General features: G+C 52.7%; 6 protein-coding genes across 6 annotated transcripts; 4 read left to right on the forward strand and 2 right to left on the reverse strand.

Moving 5' to 3' along the window:
* Nucleotides 1-672: 672 nt before the first annotated feature.
* SMAC4_03733 (uncharacterized protein) lies at nucleotides 673-1462 on the forward strand (the record flags this gene model as incomplete). Its single annotated transcript, XM_003347588.1, has 2 exons — nucleotides 673-723; nucleotides 827-1462. The coding sequence occupies 2 exons, from the start codon at nucleotides 673-675 to the stop codon at nucleotides 1460-1462; spliced, it is 687 nt and encodes a 228-aa protein (XP_003347636.1).
* A 442-nt stretch (nucleotides 1463-1904) lies between these two features.
* On the forward strand, nucleotides 1905-3460 carry SMAC4_03732 (uncharacterized protein). The gene is made up of 3 exons (XM_003347587.2): nucleotides 1905-2068; nucleotides 2141-2404; nucleotides 2475-3460. The coding sequence occupies exons 1-3, from the start codon at nucleotides 2018-2020 to the stop codon at nucleotides 2685-2687; spliced, it is 528 nt and encodes a 175-aa protein (XP_003347635.1). The 5' UTR covers nucleotides 1905-2017; the 3' UTR covers nucleotides 2688-3460.
* Nucleotides 3461-3814: 354 nt separating this feature from the next.
* On the forward strand, nucleotides 3815-8957 carry SMAC4_03731 (uncharacterized protein). The gene is made up of 7 exons (XM_003347586.2): nucleotides 3815-4349; nucleotides 4463-5031; nucleotides 5099-5136; nucleotides 5191-7224; nucleotides 7298-7657; nucleotides 7736-8019; nucleotides 8118-8957. Exons 1-7 carry the CDS (start codon nucleotides 4327-4329, stop codon nucleotides 8485-8487), a joined length of 3678 nt encoding a protein of 1225 aa, XP_003347634.2. The 5' UTR covers nucleotides 3815-4326; the 3' UTR covers nucleotides 8488-8957.
* Nucleotides 8958-8976: 19 nt separating this feature from the next.
* SMAC4_03730 (uncharacterized protein) lies at nucleotides 8977-10400 on the reverse strand (the record flags this gene model as incomplete). Its single annotated transcript, XM_003347585.2, has 1 exon — nucleotides 8977-10400. The coding sequence occupies one exon, from the start codon at nucleotides 10398-10400 to the stop codon at nucleotides 9165-9167; it is 1236 nt and encodes a 411-aa protein (XP_003347633.2). The 3' UTR covers nucleotides 8977-9164.
* A 773-nt stretch (nucleotides 10401-11173) lies between these two features.
* Nucleotides 11174-12365, forward strand: SMAC4_03729 (uncharacterized protein). The gene is made up of 2 exons (XM_003347584.2): nucleotides 11174-11908; nucleotides 12003-12365. Exons 1-2 carry the CDS (start codon nucleotides 11220-11222, stop codon nucleotides 12304-12306), a joined length of 993 nt encoding a protein of 330 aa, XP_003347632.1. The 5' UTR covers nucleotides 11174-11219; the 3' UTR covers nucleotides 12307-12365.
* Nucleotides 12366-12763: 398 nt separating this feature from the next.
* On the reverse strand, nucleotides 12764-14215 carry SMAC4_03728 (uncharacterized protein). The gene is made up of 3 exons (XM_024655580.2): nucleotides 13993-14215; nucleotides 13322-13886; nucleotides 12764-13227 (listed from the first exon to the last, which is right to left on the reverse strand). Exons 1-3 carry the CDS (start codon nucleotides 14164-14166, stop codon nucleotides 12884-12886), a joined length of 1083 nt encoding a protein of 360 aa, XP_024511455.1. The 5' UTR covers nucleotides 14167-14215; the 3' UTR covers nucleotides 12764-12883.
* Nucleotides 14216-14291: the final 76 nt, after the last annotated feature.

The following is a 14291-nucleotide window of genomic DNA, read 5'->3' on the forward strand; positions in this document are numbered from 1 at the left end:
CGGCAACCCGGATTTCTTAAAAGATGAACAGCAAACTATTGTTGGGAGGCTGTTCTTTACCCGGCGAGCCCGGAAATTACCGTGCAGGTTACAAAGTAGGAAGGGACCGAATGGGCCAAGTACTAGGTAATCAAGGAAGCTACAGAAGAAATGTTCCTGTGCCTCTTGATAACTGGGAGGCTCTCGACAAGAGCCTACCTAGGAATAGGTCGAGCTCGGGCTACAAAAGGTTGTTGGTTGTTGGTTGGTTGGTTGGTTGGTTGGTTGTTCTGGGTGCTTTCATTGTTTCTTTGGACGGGATGGGATGCGGTTTCACATCGATTTCATTTCGATTTGTTTTGGGGGGTTATCGGTTTGCAGAGCTGTTGTTGGGTAACTGATGGTCCTTTGTATCTGGGTTTTCTCTGAAAGACAACAATTTCCATTTTCATGACGAGGTTTAGTTAGAAGACGTTTTACGGCTTGTTGGGTTGTTGTCGTCGGGTTTTCTCGAATTCAGGTTTCTTGTTTCTCCAATGCATTGCCTGTCATTGACGGTTCCAGTTCGTGAGTTAAAAGGCCGTCGCACCTCCGGTTGTTCCTGTCGATTTGAGGGACTCGATCTCGCAGGAGACCTTCCTACTACATTTGCATAATCCAAACGGGCTTCCCTTCCAAGAATACATTTACATCATGTTCATACCAAGCGTTATCCTTCAACTGGCCGTTGTGGTCTTCCTGCCGGTGAATCTCTCGTCTCAACCCTTCCATTCCCTTGCCATGCCTTGCTCTCCTCAGCTCAATAGAACATAAGCTCTTCTAACTTCAGCTGCTCTTACCCCCACAGATCACGACTACCGCTCAATTCACTACCTCTCTCCTGAACCGCAACACCGAACCAACCCTCAAACACCGTGATCAAATCCAAGGTCTGAACACCGCCACAGCTCCCATGGGCCCCAAGCCATCCCCAACCAAGACCTCGCTGACATCTCCTGACACCGTTCTCGCCCGCGAATTCGGATATGCGACTCCTTCGTTCATCGCGACGGACTGCAAAAATTCCAAATACCATAACAAGGTGCCCCCGAACCCGGACTGGTTCCCGGCCGACGGGCAAGGGGCCCTAGAAGGCATTCAATACCTCAAGACCGACCCGAACCTGTCCAAGTTCAAGTGGACGCCGTCGCTCCAGGGCATGCCCGGGACCGGGCCCAGGGTGTGTGGACGGGTGTTCTGCGACATGAAGACCAACACCAGCATCTACTGGTGTAATAGCAATATTTTACCGACCACGTTGGACAGCCCCTGGCTGATTGGGACGGCGGCTAACACCCTCTATAATGATGATAATTGTTGGGAAAATCGCAACCGAATTGGCAGACCGGGTGGGCGGCTCAAGGGCGAGATTTGGACGGACAGTTTCTGGAGCGTCTTTATTAGGCATGAGTACTGTTGGAGGCTGCAAGAGGTGAACAATTGAGATGAAGGAAAAGATGGGGCAAGGGAAGGAGAGGCGTCGTTATAGGTGTGTGCTTGTGTCTGTGTGAAGGGCTGGGAAAATGAGAGATGTAACACGGCGACACTTGGAATCCTGGTATATGTTGTGGGGGTGGTGTGGCGTCGTTGGTGCCGGCTTGGTCAATGTGTTTGAGGAGAGTGGTCTGGAGTCGGATGTTCTGCGCTGGATCTCTTCGTTTGCTTGTTAGCTTTCTCTGCTTCAGTATACAAGAGAACGGGTTCAAGAGATTGGAACTGCCCCCAACCTACTCCATGTCTCCAACAACGATATGCCTGCTGAGAAAGACTTGACAGATTGATGAGACCCGCCGTTTGCTTCCGTTAGATGATGTGTGCAATACTTCATGGTCGACACCAAGCCGCGTCGTCTTTCCTTTTATATTCTGGACGTGGTAGCAGTTGAAATGCCTATAAAGGTCGATGATTCCCACACGTTGCCCACAACATCATTCCAGTCAGTCTTCAACCGACACCTTATCTCTCCAATACAATTCCAAGTTCGGCCAGCTCATCAGCCATGTCTTCGCCTCGCGCCATCCTCAGCCTGGCTTCTTTGACCCTCCTTCCAGTTAGTCTTGCTCTATGCCTCACATCTGCCTGTAGATGACCGGCCTGACAAGACAACACCCCTTTATTGTAGTTTTCCGCTGTTGCCCGCAGTGTCGGACCTTTTATGCTACCAAGACAGGCCAACACAACTATCTCTGACGGTCTGATCCACCCTGAGAAACTGTCATTCAGCGTCGACTGGTTGCAATCCGCCGAGGGCGACTATGGCCATGTCGACGGTTTGCTGGACGGATTCCATTACCTGATGACTCGGGACGGGAAGCCAGGGAACGACCCTAACAGTTGCGGCCGGATTAGCTGCTCTGCTGATACCACGATCCAGTGGTGTATTAAGGTGAGGATGGGACCTTTGCTACCTGATCCGTTGTGAACGTCACCCTAATCCATGGGGATGATATGAATAGGACGCGAACAATCGCAAAGAACTTGACTCCTACCAAGTCACTGCGCGAGCGGTCATGGAGATCTTCAAACAAAAGTCCTGTTGGCAGAGCTTCGACGGTGACAACTACATGGATGCCTGGATCAAGGGGGAGGCTCACGTCGAAGGCTCACGTCGATGGCCAGGATTGGAGTGTCAAGGTGATCCACGAGGGGTGTTCAGTGCTGGCGCCTGAAGACGGGGTCACAGAGAACTCGGACGGGAACTAAGCCATACGATATGATGACGGTTGCAAGGGTGCGATGGCTTTGAGGATGAGGATGATGATGATGATGATGGTGATCAAGTACCATTCGATGGAAAAACAAAAGAGGCGTATGGCTCAGGATAGCGACTGTGAAGAGGAACATGGTAAAAGAGAGAGAGAAAGCCCCCAGTGGGAGCTTTGTTGGAAAAAGATGAGAACAAGGTAGTTGCTCAACGAAGCGGAGAATTCGTGAAGCACTTTTGCATCGATTTGTCGAGAGCCCGCTGAGATACTCGGGCGCCTTTGCAATAAAGTGTCTCGATGTAAATGGATACAGGTGTCCGATAGCCGGCATGCGATTTGAAGAAAACGGTGAAGATGGAAGATGGTGATGACGGCAGTTGCAGCACGGCGACAGACCAGGTGCAGTGCGTTATCTTATCTGAAGACCCCCAATTAGCCGGTGCTGCGAGCTGGGCAACTTGGGGATGGAACATGTAAATTGACTGTAAATAGCCCGCAATCCCTACTTGCTTGCAATGGCGGAGAATTCGGTGTTTGATGAAGAGTAATGGATTTCCAGATGTACCTGTTGTCTCAGTGGCCTCGAGTGTACCATGGTGGCTGTGATTGGGGAGACCACGTGACCAGAGTTGCCGGACTTGCCACGGGCACTTCGCCTGCCGGTTGCCCACTGTGAGCCAAGATAAGATAAGGAAACGCCATCTCAGTTGCGTCTTCTGGGTTGGCGGGAGTCAACCATCCGCTTAACATGGCGCCCACCATGGTGATTTATGGCAACGATCATTCACAATTGCGCAACTCGGGGTTTCTTTGCCCACTGGAGCTTTCCTCAACATCGAAATGATTCAGTGCCCCAACCTCTTCACAGTTATCAATATGTCGACCATCCGCACCTTGACCGTTGACACTTGACACTGTGTTTCTGAGGTCGCTTCCGGTGTGGATCGAATCCTTCGGTGCTGATGCCTATGCGTGCGTGCTACGCTGACACAGTGATTCCACGCCGATCAACATCCATCCTTTCTTTCCCTTTCTTTCACGAACATCGTGTCTCTCACACACGACCAGCATCCGGCAAAGCACGCAGGAAGCAGCGGTGTGGGCTGCGATCTCTCATCACTGAATACGGACTCAAGATTCATCACGTTGATAAGCTCCTGGAGCTACAAAGTGTCCAAACTTGGTACGTACCATGATGGACATGCTCGACACTTGTACCAAGTCGGAAGGTGTCGTGGAAACACGAAAATGGACAATGGCATTCCCACCGTCCACTTGGCGACACCCCAACCATGACGGATACGCAAACCCGTACTGTGCCATGTACCTTGTCCCAAGAGACGCAGGGCTTCCAGGGGCAACGACTTTACTACCTACATGCGATGGCCAAGATGGAACTTGGCAACCTACGACTGTGAATACACCCGAGTGTTCTACGGCACGAATTGAAGTTGTTGGGCTGGCTTCACGCCGTCTCTCACCATGTCCAAGTCCGTCGACGACGAGGCATCATTTGCCCACCTGACGGGCCAAGAGAGAGAGCTCCTCAAGGCCCAGCTGGACTCCCCGTCAGTCAAAGTATCTTGGTTCGGCCTTTATCGATATGCCGACTCGTGGGACCTTGTCGTTACCGCCATCAGCCTTCTCTGTGCCATTGCTGCAGGTGCCGCTCTGCCCTTACTGAGTGTAAGCCCTTTGAGAAAACAATGAAGTGATGACAGGTTTTGGCTAATCTATAGCGTCGATGCCTCTATACTGGGACAGATCCTCTTTGGACAACTGGCCACCGCTTTCCAAGAGATCTCCAATGACACCATCACATATGATGAGTTCATGGGGGAGCTCACTCACAATGTACTCTACTATGTTTACATCGGCATCGCCATCTTCGGAACAACCTACATCTCTACCGTAGGTCTCATCTACACCGGCCATCACATCACCCAAAGGATCCGAGAAGAATACCTCAGGGCCGTTCTCCGCCAAAACATCGCCTATTTCGACAATCTCGGTGCCGGCGAGATCACCACCCGTATCAGTGCCGACACCACTCTGATTCAAGATGGTATCTCCCACAAAGTCGCCCTTACCCTGACGGCCGTTGCTACCTTTGTGAGCGCCTTCATCATTGCCTTCATCAAGTTCTGGAAACTGGCCCTCATATGTTCACCAGCCATGCTGTGTCTGCTTGGGTCCATGAGTTTTGGTTACCGGTTCATCATCAAGTTTACAACAAAGTCCCTGGCAAGCTACTCAGAGGGGAGCAGTGTGGCAGCGGAGGTCATAAGCTCTATCCGGACAACCACTGGTTCGTTTGATGCGCTATTCGGATCTGCCAAGATGATCATGCTAACCACATGCTGAGTATCTATCAGCCTTTGGAACGCACGATCGACTGGCGAAACAGTATGAGGTAGCTCTCCTCCCGATGAGTTCCCGGATGCTCAAGGCTGATTGTTTCTGTTAGGTATTCTTGAACAAAGCAGAAAAGTATGGCATCCAAATGCAAATGATCCAAGCGGTTATGATCGCATCTCTTGGCGCGATCCTATTCCTGACATACGGTCTCGGATTATGGCAAGGCTCACGGTATCTGGTTGCTGGCCACGTCAACGTTGGTCAGATCTTGACCATCTTGACTGCTGTGGTCACTGGGTCGTACTCCCTAGGCGGCGTCACCCAACACGGCCAAGCTTTTACATCTGCTGCTGCCGCAGCATCCAAGGTGTATAGTACCATTGACCGTCAATCTCTCCTCGACTCAAGTTCCAAAGACGGAAAGACTTTGGATAGCATCCAAGGTGCGATTGAGCTACGGAACATCAAGCACATTTATCCATCTCGACCTACGGTTGTTGTGCTCAGCGACCTCAACTTGCACATTCCGGCCGGTCAGGTCACTGCATTTGTAGGCCCTTCTGGTTCCGGAAAAAGTACAGTTATTGGACTACTGGAGCGCTTCTACCATCCGGTCAGCGGTAAAATTCTACTAGACGGCCATAATATTGACTCCCTCAACCTGCGATGGCTTCGGCAACAAATGTCGCTTGTCAGCCAGGAGCCCATCTTGTTCTCCACAAGTATCTTCGAGAACATCAAGTTTGGTCTCATCGGGACTTCTTTCGAGCAAGAATCTGAAGAAAGGATCCGTGATCGGGTTGAGGAAGCGGCCAAGATGGCCAATGCCCACGAATTCATTACCTCTCTACCAGATGGATACCAAACTAATGTGGGCGCACAAGGATTTCTACTATCGGGTGGCCAGAAGCAGCGTATCGCTATTGCACGGGCTATAATCAGCGACCCCAAGATTTTACTCCTGGACGAAGCAACCTCGGCTCTGGATACCAAGTCAGAGAAGATTGTCCAGGCCGCTCTTGACAAAGCATCCAAAGGGCGTACCACTATTTTCATCGCACATCGGCTATCGACGATCAAGTCAGCTCACAATATTGTCGTTCTGGTTGACGGCAGGATCGTAGAGCAAGGGACCCACGATGAGTTATTAGATGCTGGCGGTGATTATGCTAAACTTGTGGAAGCACAACGCCTTGACCAGGACAAAGGAAAAGGCGCTCAGACTACCGAAGATGACGGAAGCGAGATAGACATTAAGCAGGAGGCTATGGATTTGACAGTCTCCGCTACAAACCTCACCCATATACCGACAGAGAAAGGAGTTACAGTCACTTTGGAGCCACAAACCACCAAGGCAAAGAAACTTGGCTTACTCACCCTAATGAAATTCATCGCCTCCTTCAACCGACCCGAAGCCAAACTGATGGCGTTAGGAGTCATCTTCATCATCCTCTCCGGCGGCGGCCAACCCGCGCAAGCCATAATCTACTCCAAAGCCATCTCCACTCTCTCCCTGCCCCCCTCTCTCTACCCAAAGCTCCGCCACGACACCGACTTCTGGGCGCTCATGCTCCTGATGCTAGGCCTCGTCTACCTCATCACCGTCACCATCCACGGCATCATCCTCGGCATCGGCGCCGAAAAGCTGCTCTCACGCGCCCGCGCCCAGGCCTTCCGGACCATCCTCCGGCAAGACGTATCCTTTTTTGACCGGGACGAAAACACCACGGGCGCGCTGATCTCGTTCCTGTCGACGGAGACGAAGCACCTAGCCGGCATCAGCGGTGCCACGCTGGGCACGATACTGATGATCAGCACCTCGTTGGTCGCGTCGCTCGTGATCGCCCTGGCGGTGGGGTGGAAGATGGCACTGGTGTGTATCTCCGTCGTGCCCGTTATCTTGGCTTGTGGGTTTTGGCGTGTTTCCATGTTGGCTAGGTTCCAGGCTGAGTCAAGGACGGCATACGAGGCTTCGGCGAGTTATGCGTGCGAGGCAACGGCGGCGATACGCACGGTTGCGTCGCTTTGTAGGGAGGAGGATGTGTTGAGGAATTATAGGGGGCAACTGAAGAGGCAGGCTAAAGATGCGCTGGTGTTGAGTTTGAAGAGCTCCGGGTTTTATGCGTTGAGTCAGGGTGTTTATGTGAGTTCATCTCCACCTAATGTCCTTAGGTCCGACGATTCAGATCCGTTGTACTGACCGATTTACATCGCAGTGTTTCTGTACCGCCCTCGCCTTTTGGTACGGCGGCATGCTCCTCGGTAAGCACGAATACACCGTCTTTCAGTTCTACGTGTGCTTCACCGAGGTTCTTTTTGGCGCCAACGCTGCTGGCTCCATCTTTTCTACCGCGCCCGATATGGCCAAGGCCAAGAGCGCAGCGGCCGAGTTCAAGAAGTTGTTTGACCGTCAGCCGACCATCGATACATGGTCCGAAAGCGGCGAGAGTCTCCAAGATGAAATCCAAGGCCTGGTCGAATTCCGCAACGTGCATTTTCGATACCCCACACGCCTTGGACAGGCGGTGCTGAAGGGGATTAATCTCACTGTTAAGCCTGGACAATATGCCGCATTGGTTTGTCGCCTCCCCCTCTTCACTTCCCACATCCAAGCCATACCTTGAGAGTTCATACTAACAGAAGCAACGCAACAGGTCGGTGCCAGCGGCAGCGGCAAAAGCACAGCCATCTCCCTAATAGAGCGCTTCTACGACGTCCTCGAGGGCGGCGAAATCCTTGTCGACGGGAAGAACATTTCGCAGCTGAACGTGAACTCGTACCGAAGCCAGCTGGCCCTCGTCAGCCAAGAGCCGACGCTTTATCAGGGGACGATTCGCGAGAATATCTGCTTGGGCAGTCCGGATCCGGATGTGTCAGATGAGTATGTCCTACAGGCTTGTAGGGAGGCTAATATTTACGATTTGATCATGTCTTTACCGTACGTTCTCCACATCCCCTTCTACCCAACATTCCTCGTCATGTTGTCCCTATTATCCCCATCAGACGTACTCTGACTACCCATGTACCCCAAAACAGAGAAGGCCTCAATACCCCCGTCGGCTCCAAAGGCAGCATGCTCTCTGGCGGGCAAAAGCAACGGATCGCCATCGCTCGAGCGCTTATCCGCAACCCCAAGATTTTGTTGCTGGATGAAGCCACGTCCGCCTTGGATGGCGAGAGCGAGAAGGTGGTGCAAGCGGCTTTGGACGCTGCTGCGAAAGGCAGGACGACGATTGCGGTGGCGCATAGGTTGAGCACAATTCAGAAGGCGGATGTCATTTTTGTCTTTGATCAGGGCAAAGTGGTGGAAGTGGGCACGCATCGGGAGTTGGCTGGGAAGGGGGAGGGAGGGAGGTATTGGGAGCTGGTGAAGGGGCAGGGGGTTGAGAGGGTTGGGAGGGGTTGAAAGCAAAGGAGTCACGGAGAGCATTAGTTCTATCTGCTTGAAACGGCTGGTCAACAGCTGGGGCAAAGAAACATTTGTTTGGCTTTCATGAAAGAATTCTGAGTCTACATTCCTTCCTCTACACTCCCAGATGCACAGGAAGCACTACTCACCCTCCTCCTCCTCTGCATTCTCACTGGCACACTCACCGCACCCCCAAACGCCCCCAAGAACAATACGGCAGCCACCACAAACGGCAACCCCATATACTTCTTGTCATCCCAGCTGATGCCTATTGCCAGTGCCCGATTAAGCAACAACGCTCCAGCCGCCGACCCGATCCCATCTCCCAGTGCAATAACAGTATACAAAACAGCTATATGCTCAGTTTTACCCACCAAGTCCGTCAACAGCGACTGCAAGGCTGCCCGAGTAGAACACCCCAATGCGAGAACCATAAGGCCCAGTATGAAGACAACGAGAGTTGGGGACATGGCCATGATGACACAGCCGAGACCTTGGAGGAGGAAGCCGGACCGGACAATGTAGAGGTCTACCTTTGTGGAAGGGATGTGGAAGCGGGTCTGCGCGGCGGATTTGAGGAAGGGGAGGATGAAAAGAAGGAGGAGAAGGGATTCGAGAGTGGATATGGTTAGAGACCGGGAGGCCTGTTTGTGGTTAGGTGGGTTAGATTTCTTCTAGATACAAAGGAGTATAGAGGACGGGGAGGTGGAAGAAGAAGAAGCAGAACTTACAGAGGCCAAGGAGATGTCGAACCGTTTCGGGATGTACTGGACCATCAACTCCTCGACAGGGTTGATACACTTGGCTATAGGGATGGTGGCCAACAGGACGAGAACCCTACGGTCGTGGGCGAGTAGCTCAGACAGAACAGCGGTGCTTCGCTTGCCGGAGGACAACAACGATGACAAGGACAAGGTCATGGTGACGTGTTTGTTGACATCACCATCACCATCAGACTCCCTTTCACCACCATTCAACAATCCTTCTCCCTCACCTCCACCACCTCCACCCCTTCTTTCCCCCTTTCTCGAACCAGGCAAGCACCACAAAACCACCAAACACCCTACCCCAAGCGGGAAATTCAAGCCCATGGCCGCCATCTCTCGTCCCCGATCCAACAACGCCGCAGCACCCAACATGCCCACCACCCCAGCCCCCAGTTGCGCACCCACAAACACCATAAACACGCTCGCCCTTTTCTGCTTTGGGACTCCCCTCGCAGCAATCGCATACACCAGACTACTCAGCACCGGCGCTCCTCCCCCGACCAACACCCTCAATACCGGCGCCCATATCGTGGTGTTTACACCGCCGGGAAATGTGTTGTCAGGGTACCTGTAGGAGGAGGAGCAGACGATCATCAGCCACCCACATGATAACAGGTAGCCGAGGACGTTGAGGCCCGCCAGGGAGCGTTCGCCGCCGGGGATGCGGGGCACGAGAAGGCCGTAGGGGAGGGTCAGACATAGAGAGAGAAAGGCTTCGAGGGCGGAGAGGGTGCCGCGGAGGGTGGCGAGGCGGGATTGGATTGCGGGGTGGGTGCAGTCCGGGGAGTCCGGGGAGTCCGGGATCGGGATGTTGGAGGACCTTGAATGGTCACGGGTATGGTTATGGTAGTATTCACGGCATATGCCGAGCTCGAGGAGGCGGGTGGTTGAGACCCAGCGGAGAAGGTCGGCGATGGCGAAGAGGATGAGGAAGGAGGTGCAGAGGGATGCGGTTAGAAAGGCGGGGCGGGTCCATGGTTCGGACTCGGGTGGGGAGATTCGGTCTTGGTGTTCCACTTCCTGTTGATGAGATGCTGCGGCCCGCTGCTCGTGGTCTGAGACTTTCACGATGGGCGGGTGCGTGGGGAAGAAGCCACCGTGGTAAAGGAGTGGTGATCGCTCCGTAGAGGAAGGAAGGTCCATGGTGTCTTCGCTTGGCATTGTTGAGGTCCTTCCTTGTCTTGAGCGTGGTCGAACGAACATGGGAAAAACGTAAGTACTAGGGATTCTTTCTTCACGTCAGACAGACTCTCATCGCTTCCCCTGTCGTGTGTTGACAAATATGTCTCCATTCAACCTCATTCTCCAAACGTGGAGGATGTCGTCAACACCAACTACACCATTCACCACCACTACGCTACAGCAGATCAAGAATCTGCGGTTGCCTCATGTAAGCGCTAAGCACTCAGGCCTTACGGGGCAGGCCAGCGTCCGAGACGTTCTTTCCAAGTGGTCAATGAGACCTGACGAGAACACTAGAATGCTACCGTAGCACTGAAGGATCCGAGGCGATTAGCCCTACAGAGAAGGTACCATTCCGCCAACAACCCGAGACCGGGATCTCGGAGACATCCCCGTCGGGGACAAACGAATCTTAGGTGACCTTGGTGATACCTTCCGCATATCTTTGCCTTATGCAGAAGGTAGGCTCATGGTGGACGGTTCGCATGAACTGATACACATACCTCGTCGAGGAATTGCCAAGATACACTGTGTTTGTTTACAACCGTTTAGGGGTATCATGAACCTTTGTCCGGTGCCACAGAGGTACTGTACATGCTGCCTCTTTGAGCAATGAAATTGCGAAAGGATGGGATGACGTCTGGAACACTTGTGGAAGGTCGTCGAGATGAACTCTCACCATGTGTCTTATAACAGAATGCTATCTTCAAACTAGCACACTTAACTCAACTCCGCACCGGATAATCTTTCACACAAGAAAACGAACCACCGGCATCCACAATGGACTCACCCCCATCCTCTCCTCCCCTCTCCGCCACGGGCGACACTCCGGCAGTAGCCCCGGACCGTCTCACCTTCATCGGCGGCGGCCACCTTGCCCAGGCCTTTGTTGACGGCATCTACGCCTCCTTTTCAACCACCGGTAACAACAGCAACAGCAACAACCTCTGGAAACACAGTACCACCATCAACAACAAAAAGCCATGTCCCATAACCATCACCGCCCGACGGCCCGAGCACCTCCGCCAGCTGCAAACCAAATACCCCCTTGCGCACGTCACCCTTGACAACCTCGACCCTCTCATCTGGGAGACCCCAGAAGATGTAGAAACCTACCACCACGTCCTCTTCATCTGCACGCTCCCCATCGACGTCCCCTCCGTCTGCAGGCAAATTGCACCAGCCATTGCTACCATCTCTCCCTCAACGGCAAGGCCAACGATAGTAACCATGTGCCCGGGAATCTCCGTGGCACAACTGCAGAGCTGGCTACCTGCTGGCACTCCGATAGTGCGGTCGATGCCTAACTTGCCGGTTACCGTGCGCGAGGGGGCCACGGGGTTGTTTCCCTGCGAGAACGCGAGGGGACAGAGGACTGAGGTAGTGAGGGATGTTGTGAGGTTGGTTAGTCCGGCAGCGGTGGTGTTGGGGAGAGAGGAGGAGTTGGATATTGTTGCTGCTATTTCTGGGTGAGTACCTACTTTTCCTTGGCCACTTTGCCTACCTGCCACACAGAGGAAAATGGTGAAGGGGATCATAACGCTAACCACCGAGAAAAAACAGATCTGCCCCGGCACACTTCTACTTCTTAATTGAATCTCTCGTCGCCGCCGCGGAAGCTCACGGACTAGATAGCGAGACGGCGCGCGAGCTGGTGGTGCAGTCGTGTTTGGGATCGGGCATGTTGTCGAAACGGGACTGTGATAGGCCGGTTTCGGTGTTGAGAAAGGAGGTTTGTGTGCCGGGAGGAAGCACGGAGAAGGCTATTAACCATATGATGGAGGGTGGATTTCCGAGGCTGGTGGGTGAGGCTGTGACAAGAAGTTTGAGGGCGAATAGGGAGATGAGTCGGGTTGAAAGGGACTGAATGAGAAAACGAAAATGACGAGCTCGGTCGGCGGGATGTAGGGAATCAAGCTCCTTTGAGCTTGTTAGACTTTTAGTAATATTTACCTTTCAAGCTTAAGGAATTCCTGGATCAAGCAAAGCGACCCATGTGTTCGGGTGCAGATTTTTCCATTCCATCGGCAATCGCATAAGATCTTCAAGCCATAGATTGCAATCATCTACGGTCATACGTGCGGCCAAGCACACCCAGACCGAGGAAATAATTCCAGTATTTGGTAGATGGCACTCCAACATCTGATTAAGCCGCAGACTTGTTTGGTTACGCACTCGTGTCCTTTTCAAATCGCCAAATACAACTCTGGTGAGCAAAACCACCCCAGCGCGTCCATAACAATCACTTGCGTCGTCTTCGACAAATTGCTAGGAGTGTTGGCTGGTACTTGTAGGAAGTCGAACTCGAAGCTCATGTTTTCCATAGGTAGACGCTCCTTGATATTACAGCTAGGCGGAACTAGACACAACTTCCACACGTCCCACACGCCCTCATCTCAATAACTTTTGCACTTCCTCCTTTTAGAACACCACCCCTAGACAGTCTAATAAGTCCCCTGAATCCTCATCTCCTGAAACTCCCCCGCCGTCATGTACTTCTCCACCCCTTCCCTGACCAACCCTTCTACCAACGGCCTCAAACTCGCCTCCCTGTCCGGCTTGCCAAAGTACGCAATGCTGAACCTTGCCTCTACTTCACCCTCTTCCTCTTCTTCTTCTTCTTCTTCTTCTCCTTCGGTCTTCAGCGCATCAGGTAAATGCACCCGATGTCTACAAGCCGGCAAACCCGTCAACTTCTCGAGGGAGTCACCTACCAAAAGGATGATCTCGTGCGGGTTTCCTGATTCGATCTCGATGAAGTTGGAAGATTTCGGGGGGATTGCTGCTTCTGTTTTTTTTTTTTTTTTGGTGTAAGTTGTTAGCCATCATGCTGTGCCAGCTTGAAAGGTAGGTAGAGGTTGGAAAGAGGAAGAAAAACGTACGAAGTCCCCCAACACTATCCTGAAATAACAACGTCACGCTCCCAAAATCCGTATGAGCCGCTATCCTCGTTTTTGCTTCCTTATTCCCTTTCCCCGTCTCCCCTTTCCCGTTCCCCTCAGACGCACACCCAAACTCCCCCACCCTAACAGCAGGATAATGCGTCAACCGTAACTCATTCGTTCCATCTCTATGCAATCCTTTCAAGCCCCCTTCTTGTCTGAGTCCCAACCCCAAAGAAATAGCCTCCAAAACATCCAGTTCCGCATTATAACAAACACCAAAAAACCCCTCCATCGCTTTTCTGAACTCATCACCGTACGACACCTGGGCGGGGGGAGGCCAGATGTTGCCGTAAAGCGGGTCGGAGGGGGATCCGATGTCGTAGGATTCTTTCATGTCTTTTAGAAGTTTCGGGACTGCTGTCGGGGAGGAAGAGAGGAGGGTTGCAGAAGCGGCGGAAACGTTCTCGATCCCAAAGGCGGAGTAGCCACGGTGTGGATGGACGGTGGGAGGGTGCGGGGAGAGGAGTTTGAGGGGGAGGGGGAGGTGGAAGAAGTGTCTGGACTATTTTAGTCATTTTTTTGTTAGTTGGGATGGGGGTTTGGTGATAATTAGTTGGTAGATGGATGGGGGATGGGGATGGGAAGTGAGTTGGGACGGGACGACACACAGTCTCAAAAGCCTTGTCGATTTCCGACGCAGGAACGCCGTGGTTGGTTAATCTCGCGAAACCATTTTGTTGGAGCTGGGATACCAGTTTCTTGCAAAAGGCAGCGCGGACTGCTGGGTTGGAGCTGTGGAAGAGGGAGAAGTCGAGTTGGGTGGTGGTGGTGGTGGTGGTCATGGTTACGACTGACGACCGTTCGGGGAGAGAACTTGGAGAACTGGACTTGAGGTACAGGAAAACAAGGACAAAAAAATAAGATTGTAGGATGGATGGCGAGGTTGAAGGTGAGGGTGAGGGTTGAG

The sequence above is a fragment of the Sordaria macrospora genome, chromosome 3, assembly GCF_033870435.1.
Source record: "Sordaria macrospora chromosome 3, complete sequence".
Lineage (NCBI taxonomy): Eukaryota > Fungi > Ascomycota > Sordariomycetes > Sordariales > Sordariaceae > Sordaria > Sordaria macrospora.

Coding starts and splice junctions, on each gene's coding strand:
- SMAC4_03732 (XM_003347587.2), top strand. CDS start 2,018: ATGTCTTCGCCTCGCGCCATCCTCAGCCTGGCTTCTTTGACCCTCCTT. Junction 2,069..2,140: donor CTTCTTTGACCCTCCTTCCA/GTTAGTCTTGCT, acceptor CCTTTATTGTAG/TTTTCCGCTGTTGCCCGCAG. Junction 2,405..2,474: donor CGATCCAGTGGTGTATTAAG/GTGAGGATGGGA, acceptor TGATATGAATAG/GACGCGAACAATCGCAAAGA.
- SMAC4_03731 (XM_003347586.2), top strand. CDS start 4,327: ATGCCGACTCGTGGGACCTTGTC. Junction 5,032..5,098: donor CTCTATCCGGACAACCACTG/GTTCGTTTGATG, acceptor AGTATCTATCAG/CCTTTGGAACGCACGATCGA. Junction 7,658..7,735: donor CTGGACAATATGCCGCATTG/GTTTGTCGCCTC, acceptor GCAACGCAACAG/GTCGGTGCCAGCGGCAGCGG.
- SMAC4_03729 (XM_003347584.2), top strand. CDS start 11,220: ATGGACTCACCCCCATCCTCTCCTCCCCTCTCCGCCACGGGCGACACT. Junction 11,909..12,002: donor ATTGTTGCTGCTATTTCTGG/GTGAGTACCTAC, acceptor GAGAAAAAACAG/ATCTGCCCCGGCACACTTCT.
- SMAC4_03728 (XM_024655580.2), bottom strand. CDS start 14,166: ATGACCACCACCACCACCACCACCCAACTCGACTTCTCCCTCTTCCAC. Junction 13,887..13,992: donor TCGACAAGGCTTTTGAGACT/GTGTGTCGTCCC, acceptor TGACTAAAATAG/TCCAGACACTTCTTCCACCT. Junction 13,228..13,321: donor GGATAGTGTTGGGGGACTTC/GTACGTTTTTCT, acceptor AAAAAAAAACAG/AAGCAGCAATCCCCCCGAAA.